We start from the raw sequence: 17,645 nt of genomic DNA, 5'->3' as shown, positions 1-17,645 counted from the left end.
CCTTCCTTCCTTCCTTCCTTCCTTCCTTCCTTCCTGCCTGCCTGCCTGCCTTCCTTCCTTCCTTCCTGGGACAAAAATTGTTACATTGCAATGGAAACTGCAAATGAGGGCAACTTACCTGGATTTCTATGTGTAGGGGCTATTTTAATACATTAAGAATAAATGGTTAGGGCCTCCCTGGTGGCGCAAGAGGTTAAGCACAGCACTGTGAAGCATCCACAGCCTCTGAAGCACAAATTTGATTCCCAGCCGACCAGGGAGCTCCCCACATGGTGCAGCAGATCTCTCCTGTCTCACGCTGTTCCCCTCAGCAGTGTATTTCAGCAGATCTGCCTGTTCTGTTCCCCACTCTATCTCTGGTGAGTCCTCTCACCCCCCTCTCCCACACCTCTGGCCTGTACCCCAATTCTTGCATGCATAAATAAATAAATCTTAAAAAAAATAAAAGAATAAATGGGCAGGAGTCACAGCCACCAAGACTGAAGATACAACTGGGATCAAATAAAATATTGACAATATTGACCAAAGTAAATATGTTGAATTTGCAGTGCTGCCTTCCAACAAATCTTATTTTTTAAAGATTCATTTATTTATGCATACAAGAATAGGGGTAAAGGCCAGAGGCATGGGGGGCAAGAGGATTCACCAGAGACAGAGTGGGGAGCAGAACAGGCAGACAAACCGAAAGCACTGCTGAGGGGAGCATGGGCAAGATAGGAGAGGTCTGCTGTGCCATGTGGATAGCTCCCTGGATGGCCGGGAATCGAACTCATGCTGCAGAGGCTGCAGACAGCTTCATAGGTTGCATCTTAAGCCCTTGAGCCACCAGGGAAGCCCCCGAGCAAATCTTACTTTTAATAACAACTAATGTATCACAGAATACACTTTATGATTGGTAGAAAGATGTAGTCAAAGAACACTGTGGGGATTGTTTATGGATGTATAAATTCAACCTGTTTTAGATACCTACAAATATTTAAAAATGTAAATGCATCTCTCCATGTATTTTTCAAAGAAATTGATTAGACCCTGGAGGGAAAAAAAGGTATTATGGTATTCATTGGGAAAGTTAAAGAGTGGATTTCTACTCTTCGATGTTTCTCTTGCCTTCTTGAATTTCCTTAACAGCAGAAGAGATGCATGTATTTTGTAATTTTGCAAATTCCTGCATCAAAGTCAGCCCTTGTCCAACCCAGTGATTTGTAACTTAAAATACAGGTTTAAAACCTTACTTTACAGTAGCCCTATGACTTGGGGTGGTGTGGGGAGTGAACTCTCAAAGCATCAAAGCACCACTACCAGGTTGCAGAGAGGAGTGTCCATCTGATGTACTGACTGTCCCCTGGTGAATCTTTATAGAAATTTTAGCACCCACAGAGCTATTTCGAAGTTAAAAATAAAATTATATCACTTTATTTTTTAAGCACTAGTACGTGCCAGTTACATTTACCTACAGTACAAAGAATAAAATAGCACCTGGGAATTTTTAAATTGATTGTAAAATATCTTGACAACTATTTTCTTCCTTTCCCCCATGTCACTGAGCAAAGAAAACAGCCTTCTTGGCCACTCTCTCAGCCTACGGGGACTCTAGAGGCCTGATTTTGATGCGAACAGCCCTGAGGGAATAATCTGCTCCTCTGAAGGGGGCCCAAACCACCCCGTTCTCAATCTCGTAGGGACTGTTGTTCCTGGGGTCATAGGCGCCCCCAGGGTAGTAGACACCATTGAGATTGGCCGCCTGGCAGTTGTTATACCACCAGCCTCCTCCGTAGACCTCCGCACAGTTCTCTTCCCACCGGTCGGCATCCCTGTCAAAGGTGCTGAACGCCATGCCCGCGTGGGCCGTGTGCTCGGCGCCCTCCTCGGCCCAGCCCTCCAGCAGCGCGTCGCCCGCAGTGCCACGGTAGGAGGACACCTGCAGGGCGTAGCCTTCGGCCTCGGAGCCCACCCGCAGGTGATACTCCGCGTAAGCCCCGCGCCCCTCCCAGTCCTGTAATTCCACCCGGAGGAGCGAGCCCTTCTGGGTTAGTAAGTGGAGGTATTCATTGCCCAGCCAGAATTCCCCTTCCCCCTTGTCATTCAGGCTGCCGAAGCCTCTCTTGTAGTCCTGCCAGGTCCGGTTAAAATTCAGTGATCCATCCATTCTTTGCTGGATCAAAAGCCATCCTCCCAAACCGGTCTCTTGATCGCAATAAACAGAAAGAATCTTACTGGATCCCGGTAGCTCGATATTGAAAATGCCACTTTGGGTACCTGAAGGATGTGTTTGGAGGACATCATCACAGTCTAAAAAAAAAATTAAGCTGGTTGGAAGTAGTTACTCTCATTTAACTTTACAAAGATAGGTATGGCCCGTATTAAATGAAGACAGACTCTGGCTTCCTTTCCTCCCTTCCATGGAAAAGGATGCATTTAGACTAGGATGGAATTTATATGAGTGAGTGGCATTTAGACCTATAAATTGCAAAGAGGATTTTCCTTAATGGGTTTGGAATTTTACTTGCATATGCTGATTGATAGCAACTAATCTGAGATCATCTAAGCATCATTCAGAACTGATAGAACTTGTTTTAATCTGATCTCAATGTCATCTCAACGTCAACTGAGACACACACAAGAAATATGAGGCCTAACGTGGGTGACAATTCCAGCAGCGCACAATTAGAATGGTGAAAGAATTTGATTTAACAAACTCAAAATTGAGTTTCAGAAGGATCCGTTCATTCATTTAACACGTATTTATTGAGTGATGGCTCTCTGCACTGTTAGGCATTTGGGAATACAAAGATGAACACAGCAAAGTCCCTGCCCCCATGGAACGTACAGTCTAGCAAGAAACACAAACAAACAAACAAACAAACAAGGGTGTCATCTCAATGGTAGAGGGTTAGGAAAGGTGGGCAAAGTGCTAGGGAAGCACTTTGCAGGAATAAACTTAGTCTAGGGGGTCAGGGAAGGCTTCCCCAAAGGAGGAGTGTGGATACCTCTGGTAGTGCGACCCTTAACATGGCCTCTGTTGGTAGATGCTCCGCTGGATTCTTCGAAATGGGTTTTCCCTTCAGCATCATCTACCATTTTAAGGCTCTTGCTTTCACGTGTGGAGGAGCTTCCTCGGCTGCTAGTTGTCCTGGTTATAGATTGTTTTTTGCGAGTTGTAGTTTTACTCCCAGAGGGAAACTCAGGCACACCCGAGTGGTGAGAAACGCTTTCCCTTGTGTCTGTGAAGTCAGACCCAGTGCCCAGAGACTGGGTCTTACTGCCGAATTCTTTGAAGTCAGATGAGAATAAATCTGTCATTAGTTTTCCAGTTGAGCCAATGTTGAAGAAATCCGCTTCCTCCGGGTGTCTTGTATGGAAATCACTCAGGCCGCCCCGGCCAGACATAGTATGGAACAAGTCTAAGTCACTCTCATCCCCACAGTCAGAGCCATCATCGGAGTTCACCACTTCTTTGGTCACTTCTTTCCGACCGTCCACCGTCACGGTCTTAGTGATAGTCTTAGAGCATGACCGACGAATGGTAGAAGAGGGGCCACCAGAAGCGACCCTCTCATTACCGATCACAAGCTCTTTGTCGCCTTTGGAAGTCATCAGCTTACCTGTGTGGTATTCTCTCTTTGTCCCAGGGCTTACACTTCCTGATAGGTCTTCAAATATGCCCCATCTTTCACCGGTAGGCGTGGTGTCCCCACGGCCTGAGCTCTCTGGCCTCAAACTTCCAGGTTCAGAGCTACCATTGTCCCAGAATTCGGTATCACCAGGTCCAGAGCTCCCTGGGGACCAAGGGCCAGGGCCAGTGGGTCTGGAGCTCCCCGAGGTCCAAGGGTCAGGACTGGCAGGTCTGGAGCTCCCCGAGGTCCAAGGGTCAGGACTGGCAGGTCTGGAGCTCCCCGAGGTCCAAGGGCCAGGACTGGCGGGTCTGGAGCTCCCCGAGGTCCAAGGGCCAGGACTGGCGGGTCTGGAGCTCCCCGAGGTCCAAGGGCCAGGACCGGCGGGTCTGGAGCTGCCAGGGTGTCGATTTTCAGTATTGCCAGGTACAGGATTCCTGGGGCTTTCAGGCACTGAGCCTGTTCCATGATAAGCAGAGTCTCCATAAGAATTCTTATCTTTCCCAAGCCCTTCTAACTCCATTCTCATCTGCTTCATTTCCACTAGTGCCTTCAACTCTGGAGGGGCCTCGTTAAGTTGGCTCTTGAAGTTTCCGGGAATCAACTCTGGAAGTGGGCTTATTTTCATCAGTGGTAAGTGCTGCCTGTCACGAGAGGGAAATAAGTCTATGGCGATAACCTGTTCAAGTTGCTTCTGCTGGTCTTCATAGTCCTTTAGATCTGTCTCACGTGTTAGAGCCCGACTGCAGGACCCTTGGCAAGATCGAATTTTAATATCAATGTCCACCTACAGAGAGGGGGAGAAAGATAAAGAGAAAAGATAGATAAGAGTGTATAAATTCAGTCCACTGATTTCTTAGGAAGGTAGATATAAATATATCAACTGATTCTGCTGAGTTCTTAGGAGTTCATTTAATTTTTGGAAATGGGTTGAGTTTTTGACTTGGAGACTTGCCAGCAAATTCTCTTTATTTTCCAATTATGTAGCATCCTCAGTGGGAGAAATGTTGGGTATTATCAAGCTAGGCAGGATAAGCAACAAAAGCCACTTGGAGTCATCTCATACATCAAGTATAAAGGGCTATTACTCCTGAAAGGAAATACTAATCAAATAATCCTCAGTGGATCTTAGGTTGAAGACTCAGAGGCAGGGTGATGTCAGGGCTTTGGAATAAGAAAAGCAGGGACTGAACATTTGCTTTTGAACTTTATTATCCATGTGCCCTTAGAAAACTGACTTAGTATCGCTGAGCTTTTTTCTTTATCTCTGGAGTGGAGGAAATAATATCCACTAAATAATAATAACGGACATAAAGAGCATTTTGCTCTACTATCTGCAGTGGACACCCACTGAAGGACTAAGGACTATTGCCTTCTTTTTCTCTGCTATTCAGAATCAAGGAAAACTGGTGTCAGAGCCACATTATGTACTTACCTCTAATCGCTTCATGTCTATCAACTGAGCTCTGACATTTTTCTGTAGAAGGTTAATATGTTGCACTTGTTCTGTGACTTTGCGCTTCAAGACCTCAATTCTGCTTCTTAGGTCTTGTGACACTTGCCCATATGCATTATCATGGTCTGAAATAGAAAATATGGACATCGAAGTAGCTACTGAGTGGTTTTTTTGTCATAACTGATAAAAGAAGGAAATTTACTTGTAAATATTACCCCATTTCATTTTGATAAGAGTTTGCTCTTTGGAAACTTAAATTGTAAGTTCCAAATCTACTAGGCATTTGAATTTTGTATAATTTTTTTTTAAACTTTTTTTTTATGGTTTTTATCTTTTATTTATTTTTTTCAGATTTATTCATTTATTTATATAAGCACTGGGTACAGTCAGAAGCGCGGGAGGGTGAGAGAATTCACCAGAGCCAGAGCGGGGAGCAGAGCAGGCAGAAGGACTGAAGTACACTGCTGAGGGGAGCAGCGGGCGGCAGGAGAGGTCTGCGCACCATGTGGGACCCTCCCCCCTTGGCCGGGGAGCAGCCGGGGATCGAACCGGCGCCACAGAGGCTGCAGGTCAGGCAGCTTTGCAACCCAGCACTCAACCACTGCACCACCAGGGAGGCCCTAGGCATTTGAATTTTGGACAACGTTATGTCCTACTGTCACTCCATGATGTCAACTAAGATACCCATTAGCCATCAGTAATCCAAATAAATGCAGAAGAAAAGTCTTCAGAATTTTAAAGGTGTAATTAGAGATAAAACAACCAATTTGATCACATTCCAATTATTTGATCATATCCTTCATCAAAGGGTTTGTACATATTCTTGGATATTCTTACTGAGAAGTTTTTCCTCCTACCTATGCATTTGAAAGAACCCCAAAGCTTTTTTTAGGTAAATAGAATCATTCACTTCTACTGATGACAGTAAATTAGTTAAGTGTCTCCTAAAAATATTAAAAAGTCAAGGCTTTCTGGAAGTGGGGCCTCTCTGAAGTAGCTGCCCCTGCCTGAGTAAATCCAGAGCTTCCTGTCCTCACAAGACCTTGTATGACATGAATGTCTATTGTAAGCCTAGACCCAACTACATAATCAGTTCGGTGGAGTCTGTAAATGTAACCCCCAGCTCCATCACATGATGGCTTTGTGTCTCCAGGCAAGTGCCTTGGCCTCTCGGCTTCCTCCTCTGTCACACAGAAACAAAAATATCAACTCAAAAGTTTGGGCCCATCTCATTTTTGCTATATACTCTTAAAAAAAATACCTGAATTTTCACCTTTGACCCAAAATACTGACTCACCTGTGACAAACAATTCCATGCTAACCTCCTTAAAATTCAGGGGCATCATTAAAGCATGTTCCTATACTAAGTACTTTAGAATAAAATTGTGGTTGCTACAAAGAAGCATATTTATTTAGGATTTTTTTTTGCTGTTTTTATTGTGTGCTATAAAGCCAAAGTTAAATGTGTAATACGTACTGTTAGCATCGGCAAAATCCCCTCTCAAAATTTCCATTATATTCCTGGTCAATGAATTAGAGTCCTTGTTGCTTTTCTGATAATCAAACAGTGAATTTTTGAGCTTGTTTATTCTGTTTGTAAAATCTTGATTGACTTCATCAATCAACCCTTTCATCCTGCAGCCAGAAGGGCATTTGGAATTCTGAAAAGGAAAAGGAAAAATTACATTAAGGAATCCACTACAATTTTGAAGATTTCCAGGCAGCCCTCTTTGTCCTCCAAACCTCATACCCCCAACCACCTCTTCAACTTACCTATTGAGGGGCCTCCCTGGTGGCACAAGGGGTTAAGACACAACCTATGCAGCCACTGCAGCACAAGTTCAATCCCCAGCCAGGGAGCTACCCATATGGAACAGCAGACCTCTCCTGACTCGCCCGCTGCTCCCCTCAGCAGTGTATTTCAGTCAGTCTGCCTGTTCTGTTTCCTGCTCTGTCTCTGGTGAATTCTCTTACCCCCCAACACCTCTGGCCTGTACCCCAGATCTTGTATGTGTAAATAAATAAATCTTTAAAAAAAAATTACCTATTGACTGAAAAGTAGCTTAAGAAAACTGGTTGTGTTGGGAAAAGGATGTCCTAAAGCTAATTCCATACAGACTTTGTGGACTCCACCCCCACTCCAGACCAAAGCCAAAAGACACTGTGAGCTACAAATCCCATCACCACCAAAGGGAAGGAGGCTGGAACCTGAGGGTGGGGTTAAGCAGCCAGGTTGGTATAAAACCAGGCACGTGGGCTTTGGGGATTCCCTTTTTGGCTCTCCGCCAGCTCTCAGCACTTGGCCAGCTCTGAGAGTGCCTTTGGGTTTCCAGGTCAGCGGATCGGGTAGGACGCATTAAAGACTTTATTTCCCTATTTTCTCCCTGAGTTGTACATTTTCCTTATTTCCTTTTCCCTTGTAAATAAACCTTTTATTAACCTTTTGTGTGTGCCTGTAGTGGAGTATTAATAAGCCCCTTTTAAGCACACAGTTGAGGACCCACGGCTGGGCAACCTGTTTTATATCGGGGCTGCTCCGTAACAGTTGGTGGGCCTCCCCTGTGGCGCGGCGGGTTGAGCGCAGCACTGTGAAGCTGTCTGCAGCCTCCGCAGCACTGGTTCAATTCCTGGTCGGCCAGGGAGAATCCCACATAGCGAGGCAGACCTCTCCTGTCTCGCCCACTGCTCCCCTCAGCAGTGTTTTCGGTCTGTCTGCCTGTTCTGCTCCCCACTCTGTCTCTGGTGAATCCTCTCACCCTCCCAGACTCTGGCCTGTACCCCAGCTCTTGTATAAATAAAAAAATAAATCTTAAAAAAAAAAAAAGAAAAAGAAAACTGGTTGGAGACCATAAAGAAATCAACCGTAAATTACATGGCATAAAAATATTGAGTTTCATAATCCTTAGGTTGCTAGTATTTGCCTCAACATGCAAGTAAAGTTTGCTCTGTTAATTTCATTAATGATCCAGAGTTTGGGAGATGATTTCAGTAGTGATTTGGGACAAGGTTTCCTTCCGTATGTCTTCTCTAATTTGACAAGTAAGGAGCTATCTGACAAGTAAGGAGCTTATCCCCCAATGAAAAAGGCTCCAGTGCCCTCCTGATCAGCCTGGATACACTTCTAGCACCACAGGGGAGGTGGCCCCAGGGGGAGAGGATGCTCCCACACGCCACCCGCTGCTGCTCACCCACTCATCGTCCGAGCAGAAGGGCCAGTCGGCATCTTTACAGGTGGAGTGCTGTTTCTCCATGACTCTGGGGCCCCGGACAGCGCCTCCTCCTTCTGAAAATTCATCTTTCTCTCCCTCTGCAGCCTGTAACATTCAATCATGGACACAAGAGAGTAGTGTTAAGCAGATGAGTGGACGCTGGCTTCTTGTAAATCCCAAGCACGAGGGGGCTCTAGCAGAGAGGATGGGCACCAACTTTGGGGGTCCTCCAGCTTCCTTCAGGTTTCTTCTTCCAAAAATTGGTAGCACCCACTGACTGGAGTTGTTATGAGAATCAACAAAGCAAATAAAATCTTTCCTGTTTCCTGCTAAAGAGTCATAGGCCTGGTGCAGTAAATAATGCAAAATAAGTGTAAATAACGAGTTCTTCCTTAATAAGCATATCTAAAGGAGGTGACATTCTAATAGGTTGGATCACAGCCAGGCTGATTGATCTCCCAGGCCATCCTGGAATATCTGCCTTTCCTGAATATCTGTCCTGCCTTTGTCAAGAACTCTTGTGCTCACTGACCGATGTTATCAATGTAATGCAGTTACGTATAAAAGAGACCCTTTGTCTCTAGACAGGTGCTCAGACCTTACAAAATTATTAATATTTACCTTTTTATGTTTATTAATGTCTAGCAATAGGAAGAGAACTGAAAAATTCAGAGTTCCTTTTCTTATCAATCCTGTTTCAGTAACAGGAAAAAAATGTACGCTATCTTAGCTTAGCCATCTATCCTTCAAGTTTCAATTATAACTTTATGGGCTCATAATTTAAGCAAATATATACCAATGACACCAATGTAGTTGATTCAAACTTGGAAATGCATTTTAGGTTGCTCATTCATGTAATAATTTATTTTTATTTGAAATTAAAAAAGTAAATGGAAAGCAAAAATATAACTCATTTACTGACAACTTATTTTGAACACGTTATAATTACAAATATAGCTTTAAATGTTTTAAAATTTCAATTGTGATGTATGAAATGAAAAAGAATATAAACGTATGCTTCCAATAAGACTTATATTCTAATAAATCAATGTGGGTTTTAGATTTTAAGGATTTTAACTTTTTTTATTTTATGCCATCGACTTAAGTGAATTTTGCTGAGATTATTTTAATTTCAGAGAGCTTATTACTATAATTAGTTAACATTTGTGTCTCATTCTAAGTTAAAACCTAAGCAATAATAATAATTCAAGCAACCAACAATATATTTAAAAGAACAAATATAATGCTTTTGTCTAAGGAATAAAATTACAAATTCAAACATACTTCAGAATAAATTGACACAATAAAAACAGGCAACAACTGAATATGTCAGCAAAGGAGATATAATTAAAACTAATGCATCATCCAAAATATCACTTTAGCAATTGATGTTAGTTTTATTTCCCATAAATATTTTAATGTATTACCTTACCAAAAGGGGTAAAAGTAATTTAGAAACTCTCTTTTGATTTTTTGTTTATTCTCTGGTATTAGAACTTATGAATCATGATGAGCAAGAAATAAATTAGAATAAGTCACTGCTTTGATAAATAACCAGAAAATAACTGAGTTTCCTGAACATATTTATCATCTTTTTGTAAGCCTGGAATATTTCAGAAGACTTATTGAACAAAGTTTCTCTTCTGTAGGTCTCTGGTGTCAAAGTTTAGACATTATTGCAATATTCAGTAATTATTTTTAAGGAATACAGTTGTTCTCCAAAAGTACATTGCTTTATTAATTGATTCCTTCTGAATTTGCTATATAATACATAATTAAAGACAATTAATTTGTAATTAATTTTCTTGAAGTGTGAAAACAACCTTTCAGGAAAACTATATGAAACCACTGTTCAACTCATTATGGACAAATAGCAAGAAATTAACAATTAGATTTAAAATTCTTACTGTAGAATATTTTATTCTGTTAGCTAGCACTTGCTGTTCAGAGGCTTAATAGTATAAATATGGCAAAGATTTCTCCTCTTGTAAATCAAAATGGTGACTGAGTTTCAGTGTAAATCCCCTTGTGAATTTATACAGTTTGGTTCAGGTAAGTCTCCCTCTTTGGGTCAAATTACCCTGCACTCTTGAGGTGTCAAAACCACCATGGTCTAGAGGACATACATACGGCTGACCAGGCCTGCAACTCTTGTGGAATAAACACCAGACAGAAAGCAAGAAGAGAAAATGGAGGAGGCCATACCCAAACTGTGCCCATCACACTCAGGACCAGGCAGAAGATCCTCGCCGAAAACATCTTTGCCAGTGGTGGAGCTGGCTCCTGAGGAGCCCTCGAGCTGCAAGAAAGGATCACCTCCACTCTAGCTCTCATCCCATTTAAATCTGCAGGAGGTTTCATTAATCATTACCTTTGTCCTGGCTAGACAGTCAACATGCTCTCTGCATCCCTTGCTCTTTCTGTAAGGTTTGAGTCCCAGAAATGCTTGCTCAATTTCCCTCCAGCTTGTTTGCTTCTGATAAACTGTTGCAAAGTAGCAGTACTTTGGGGGAATAGCCCACATTCCAGGAATAGGGTGACTTTGGAAATGCAAAAGAGAACATAGGAAGTGTACCTGTACTTTAGCGCTTGAAGGGATGCAGAGAGTGACTGAGGAGGCTGACTGTGGTTCATGTGGAGCAGGAATTTCATCAATAATAGTCACTTCAGGTAGAAATTAAGGTTGGATGAACTGATTTTAAAAATATGACCTTAGTGTTAGGTTGACCCTAAAGACCTTTCACGAACTTACCTTGAACGCATTGTTCTCTATCCAAAATGTTCAGACAGCAGCACTGGGAGCCAAACATCTGAGGTTCATCATCCCAAAGACACCATTCCCCAGCTCTGTGCTTTTGGACAAATTACCTCTTTGTGTTCCAGATTCCTTACTTTTAAAATGGGGATAATGACAATCTACCACACATTTTTATGAAGAATAGATGAGTTAATCCTTGTAAAATCTTCAGAGCACGAGTTGCCCGTAGTAAGTGTAACCCTCTGTGTTAACGGTTATTGGAGAACACAATGAACCATGAGAAATACCGTTTCTTTCCTGTGTCTATGGCTTTGGACAGACTCATTTACTTTCCCTGTTCTTCATCTCCGTAACATTTTCCTTAGCTAAGAATTACTAGATTTTGCAAATAATAAAACCAGAATGCCCGGTTAAATGTTAATTTCAGATTAAAAATAAAAGCAAATATATCTCAGTACAGAGTTTTATCTCATGCAATATTTGGATCATACTTTCACATAGTTTTGTTTTGTTTTGTTTTGTTTTTATCTGAAATGCACATGTAACTGGGCATCCTGGAATTTGCTTGGCAAACTATCTTGCCTCAAATTCTGCTTGCTATGGGAAATGAATCCTGATAATGGTAACAGCTAATAATTTATTGTTTGTTAAGTGCCAGATACTTTACAGAGTATCCAATTTCATCTCTCTAACAAAAGCAGTCTCTCCCTTTTTTTTAAATACTTGAAAGATTTTTTTTTAAGATTTATTTATTTATGCATACAAGAGCTGTAGTACAGGCCAGAGGTGTGTGGGGGGTAAGGGGATTAACCAGAGATAGAGTGGGGAACAGAACAGGCAGATTGACCAAAGTACACTGCTGAGGGGAGCAGTGGGCGAGACAGGAAAGGTCTGCTGTGCCATGTGGGTACCTCCCTGGCCATCCGGGGACTCAAACTCATGCTGCAGTGGCTGCTGACAGCTTCATAGGTTGCGTCTTAACCCCTTGTGCCACCAGTGAGGCCCTAACAGCAGTTTCTTGTTCTTCTATCCTTTCTTAGACTACATACCTCCCCAGCACTTACTGTTGTAGGCCTGTTGTCCAATTCATCTGCTAGATCAAAAATCAACCTTTGACATTTTATTGGTCTTTATATTCTCCCCATAAGGTCTGGGCTCTCCATTTTGAGCAAGAAAGCATGAGTGGAGTCCACCATTGTGACAGTGACCTACAGTACCCTTGGCTCTGTAAGCAAGCAAAGCTCCTGAGAGAGGAACAAAGGTCCTGGGACAGGCAGCATCCTCTGTCACTGCTCGTTTCAAGGAAGGTTGTCTGTTTGGTCAAGCCCACTCCTGATGTGGTTTTCCCCCTTGACTTTCTAGAGCAGAGCCCAGAGGGAGCCTTCCAGCCCCTTCCAGGTTCTGAGGGCAATGATTTCATGGAGAACTGGGTTCAACTCATCTACAGTGAAAATGCCAGGCACAGATAAGCAGTAGTGGCTTGACCTCAATTATTTTCCTTGGCCCCCACCAAGTGCCCCTCCCGGGATGTGAACATGGTATGTGGGAGAAGTTTCAGGTGAGTAACCTTGTGAGCTTCTGGTGGTTTATTGAACAGAACCTGATTGAAAGTTGACAGGAAGCAGTTTGACTGACAGCCAGCAGCTGGGGTCCTGTTAGGACATTTCCAGGTAGCACCGGTGGGTGGGCTTTTTCTTTGCTTCTCCATGGCTCCCTCAGGGATCTGGGCCGCTGACTCCCTTATTTTATCCAGAGCTATTCCCAGGTGGCACCCGCCCAGTGTGGTCTTCTTTGAGCAACCTACCCATCCACTGACCCAGTCTGGTTTTCCTTCCCAGTACCTTGACGACGTACATCTGGAATTCTGTTTGTTTACGTGTTTTGCTCGCTAAGCTTCACAAAGCCAACTCACAAGGCCTAATGCAATGTCAGGCACAGAGCAAGTACGAATGTGTGTTTTTGGCGAAATGGAAGGCCGCCTCAGTGCCGGCACAGTGAGGCAGAGGGTCATGGGCTTTGCAGAGAGTAAGTGCTGTGGATAAACTACATTCTCTGAGGCAGTTTCCTTACACGTAAATGATGGATGACAATATTAACCTGGTTACTTGAAAAGTTTGGGGTAACTCAATTGCCAAGATCCAGTTGGTGCTCTGTGATACTTATTGGGGCTTCTTTTAAATTAGTAGCAAAGATTACTTAAAATGGTACATCTAACACACCAACAGCCCCAGAAACAGTCACCTTTGTTGTTTCTAGAGTATTCCAATCCACATAATAGAAGTCCCCGTGCTGTTGCTCCAGTGCCAGAATTCCCATGTCAGGAATTGCTGTGGATGCATTTAGAGCCAGATTGCAGGCCGGGGGCCTCACGCCCTGAACAAACCATACTATGAGAGGGGGAGATGAGAGTTCAGTCCCTCAGTGTTTCCTATTGTATTATCAATTAAATAACTCATTTTTCAGAATCAATTCATTTTAATTCTAATATGCTTTACTAAACTTTAGTAGACTTGTCAGTTTTTTGCATTGAACATGTATCAACATATACATGCTATTTTTGAAAAGAAAAAACAGCAACATGGATTCATTTTAATTTTATACAACTAAATCCACTTGATTTGGCATACCTCTCGGCTGGTTTTCTGTGCTGTTTCTATTAAAGATAAGCAAAAAAGATGTAGCAGTTGGTACTGATTTAATATCATGTATTGAGATCTAGGGAAATAACATCTGTAAGGTACTAAGACTTTCCTTAGCAAAGAATTGATGAAAAGTTTGGGGTAACTCAATTGCCAAGATCCACTTGGTGCTCTGTGATACTTATTGGGGCTTCTTTTAAATTAGTAGCAAAACTGTGACAGAACTTTTTAAAGGTATTTGGGTAACATTTTGTTTAACTAAAATTCAACAAAAATTTATGGAGAATTATGAAAAATAACCTAAACTGGGAGACATTTTACAAACTGCTTCACCAGTATGTCAGGTTATACTCCTCTAAAGTCAAGGTCATGAACAAAGAAATACTAAGACACTGTTATCAATGCTGACTAAGGAGAAGTGACAACTAAATGCAGGGTTGCATCCTGGATGGAAGCCCTAGAACAGAATAAAAGACATTAATGTAAAACTGATGAAATCTAAAAGTCTGAGAATGAGGAAAGAGAAACTACTAGATTTGGTTTTGCAGTTTTGATGAATGAGCTAAATAACATGATGATGTTAAGCTTGAAAACTGCATGATCATGACAGGAAACTGTCATATCTTTATAGCCTTACATAACAGCCAAATTCCAAAATAAAAACAATATTAAAAATAAAAGAGAGGCCTCCCTGGTGGCACAAGAGGTTAAGCACTGCACTATGAAGCAATCTGCAGTCTCTGCAACATGAATTCAATCCCCTGCGGGCCAGAGAACAACCCACACGGCAAAGTAGACCTCTCCTGTCTCCCCGCTGCTCCCCTCAGCAGTGCATTTCAGTCAGTCTCTCTTCTTCTGTTCCCCACTCTGTTTCTGGTGAATCCTCTCACCCCCTACATCTCTGGCCTGTGCCCCAGCTCTTGTATGCATAAATAAATAAATCTTTAAAAAAAAAAAAGAAAAAAATTTAAAATTATATTTCCAAATGTAATCAAATTGCATTCAAATCTCATCCAGTCTTCACAGTCAAATCCAATTCATTTTTGTTTTATTTTTGTCTCTGAAACAATGTCATTTATTATCTCATTTGACCCTCACCACAGCTTTGTGATGTAAGGAAAGCAAATTATAAAGGAAAACACTTCCAGTTCAAGAACTTTTTAATGTCCGGTCATATTTTTCTTTTTAAGTCACATTTTAACTATTTGCTCCTGAGAATTTAGAAGAGGTCATTTTCATCACGAGTGCAAACTGTGCTGCTCTGTTTATTTAGGGAGAGTCAACATCAAATTTATTTAGGGAGGGTTCCCATCTACCACAGGTCACTCTGTGCTTTTCAATTTACCAGTAGAAGAGATCGTGGGTGAGGATCTGGGAAATAGAGGTGAAGACCAAGAATACTGGGTTTTAGACTTGGGAAACCCATTTTTTTTTTAATGCAATTGTATTGATTCACTATTTGTTTACAAAGCTATATGGTTTCAGGAATATAGCTTTGCACTTGACCTGTATATAGGCTTCACTTTCCCACCACCCAAGTCCTGGGGCCATGTCACCATCATCCTGTACCTTCCTCCCCCTACTTCCTCTTTTACCCTGGTACCAACCACACTGCTCACCCAGTCTACAAGTTATTTTTGTTTTGCCAGTTTCCTTTAGTAATTTACTTGCACGTATGAGTGAAACCATCCAGTAATTGTCTTTCATCTTCTAACTTATTTCACTTTGCATAATCCTTAAAAGTTCCATTCATTTGTTACAAAGCCACAATTGCAATTTTTGTTAAATAGCTGAGTAAGTACTATACTGGCTATGTATGTCACTTCTTTGACTAAATATCCATCAACGAGCATTTGGTTGATTCCATGTCTTTGCTATTGTGAATATTGCTGCTATGAACTGAACATAGGGATGCAGATATCTTTTCAAATTAGTGTTTTGTATTTTTTTGATAAACACCTAGGCATGCTTTTGCTAGATCATATGGTATTTCCATTTTTATTTTTTTAAGGAAACGTCATACTGTTTTCTATAGACATTACCCCAATTTATATTCCAGTGTAGGGTCAGAAATGGACACAGGGCAGGTTTTCTGATCCAGCAGACTGGGTAAAGGAGGAGTCAGAGTCCTCAGTGGCTTTTGCAGGTCTTTTATTTAGATTTACCAGGCATGTAGCAGGCAGGGGTGCTGGGGGGCCAGGAGGCTGGCAGGCCTCCCAGCCCCCAGCAAATCCTCACTCTATCTGGGCTTTCTGGTGTTCTCTCTGCTTCTCTTCTTCTTCTCTCAGCTTCTGCTCATTCTTGGCTTCTCTGCTCCTGTCTCAGCTTCTTCTGCTGCGGGCATCTCCGTGACGCCGCCCTTAAAAGTCCAGTCTTAGCCCAGGTGGATCCCATCTACCTATGCCCACACCCTATTCCAGGTGCCTGCCATCAGGCATGCATTCAGGACCGCAAGGATCTATCATCTATCCTAATGGCGGGAGGGCAGAAAAGCCTGACATTTTTTCCTTACCCTACATCCAGCAATAGTGAACACGAGTTCATTTTTCCCATACCTTCACCAACATTTGTTATTTCCAGTCCTCAAAGCTATTTTCACAAGTGTGATATATTATCTCATTATGGTTTTGATTTGCTTTTCTCATATATTGATAATAAGTGGTGTTAAGTATTTTTTTCATGTGCAGTGGGTCATCTTCATGTCTTTTTTTAAAGAGGACATTCATGTTTATTCATGTCTTTTGCCCATTTTTTGATTGGTTTGTTTGGGGTTTTTTGTTGTTGTTCAGTTGTATGATTTCTTTATGCATTTTAGAAATTAACCCCTGGTCAGACATATGATTGTGTAAATATCTTCTTGTCGGTAGTTGCCTTTTTGTTTTTGTGGTGGTTTCTTTTGCTATACAAAAGTTTAATGTTATCCCATTTGTTTATTTTTGCTTTTGTTTGGGAAACACATTGGTGGCCCATTTGTAAGCATGACTGAATATCGTGATCTTGAGTTTATCCATTTGTACCTTCAAATATTTCACAATGAAAAGTGTGATGAGAAAGGGCTTGAAATTGTGCCAGCCAGCCTTCCCAAAAGGCTTTTAAACTTGACCCGGAGAAGCAGTCTACAAATAAATGGCCAAACTCATTATCAGTGCCCACAACAGGTCAAGGCTGCACGGCCTTTGGGTCAAAGCTCATATTTATCAGGCAAATAACTTCCTGTCTATATTTGGTTTGTTAGTTTTCCTTCTTCAAAGGGAAAAATATTTATAGTCATCTGATATGTGAATTAGTACTAGAGAATGATTATGATTTATGTGTACTTTTAAGGGGTGAATTAATTTTCTAATAAATCCTCGGTCTCAAAATTATTTGCAAAATCTCTCTCAAGAATCAATATCTTCAAGATTATATTCTCCATATTAATTAAAACTAGACAGTTTTAAGAATCACAAGTTTGGAAATCAAATGATATCACTTTATAACCTCAAATTCAAAGGGAAATTATGAAAAACTCAGGTTGTGAATAAATCTTAAAATATGAGGCTCAATAAGAAAGGCTCAATAAGAAAGAAAATATTAGCAGCAATTCTGAAAGTATCTGAGGTAAAGGATCAGTTTTATTAAATTCTAATAAATCATACTTATTAGATTAAATTAAAAATAGCTACTAGAAAAATGAAATTTTATAAAGCAAAGATATAAAAAAGCATTGACCCCAATTTTTGTCATTAGTTTCCAAAAACATAACATTACATTTCAGTAAGTATAATATGAGCAAACATAACATAGGGAAAAAAAAGTTTTTTACATGCTAATTTATGATGCTATTACTTATTATAATATAGACCATTAACAGAACTTAGGCATCAGGATTCTGAATAACACTGCTTTATAGCAGATTGTCTTTTAGATAATCTAAAAATATACATCATAAAAGAACACCCCAGAAATGATAAAAATGCATACAAAAAAGAA

General features: G+C 41.4%; 1 protein-coding gene across 1 annotated transcript; it reads right to left on the bottom strand.

The window, feature by feature from the left end:
• Positions 1 to 2,724: 2,724 nt before the first annotated feature.
• FGA (fibrinogen alpha chain) lies at positions 2,725 to 10,697 on the bottom strand. The gene is made up of 5 exons (XM_037496260.2): positions 10,482 to 10,697; positions 8,256 to 8,381; positions 6,545 to 6,728; positions 5,047 to 5,192; positions 2,725 to 4,398 (listed from the first exon to the last, which is right to left on the bottom strand). The coding sequence occupies exons 1-5, from the start codon at positions 10,635 to 10,637 to the stop codon at positions 2,944 to 2,946; spliced, it is 2,067 nt and encodes a 688-aa protein (XP_037352157.1). The 5' UTR covers positions 10,638 to 10,697; the 3' UTR covers positions 2,725 to 2,943.
• Between the last annotated feature and the right edge of the window lie 6,948 nt (positions 10,698 to 17,645).

The sequence above is a fragment of the Talpa occidentalis genome, unplaced genomic scaffold, assembly GCF_014898055.3.
Source record: "Talpa occidentalis isolate TD23 unplaced genomic scaffold, MPIMG_talOcc4v2.1 talOcc4.8, whole genome shotgun sequence".
Classification (NCBI taxonomy): Eukaryota; Metazoa; Chordata; class Mammalia; order Eulipotyphla; family Talpidae; genus Talpa; species Talpa occidentalis.
Note: the sequence above shows the minus strand (reverse complement) of the source record. Positions and strands in the feature narration are given on the sequence as shown.

What these genes read in the sequence shown, in the direction of transcription:
- FGA (XM_037496260.2), bottom strand. Translation starts at nt 10,637, where the DNA reads ATGAAACCTCCTGCAGATTTAAATGGGATGAGAGCTAGAGTGGAGGTG. An exon ending in GTGTGATGGGCACAGTTTGG is followed by an intron (nt 8,382 to 10,481) that starts GTATGGCCTCCT and finishes TGAATGTTACAG; the next exon opens with GCTGCAGAGGGAGAGAAAGA. An exon ending in GGATTTTGCCGATGCTAACA is followed by an intron (nt 5,193 to 6,544) that starts GTACGTATTACA and finishes TTTCTATTTCAG; the next exon opens with ACCATGATAATGCATATGGG.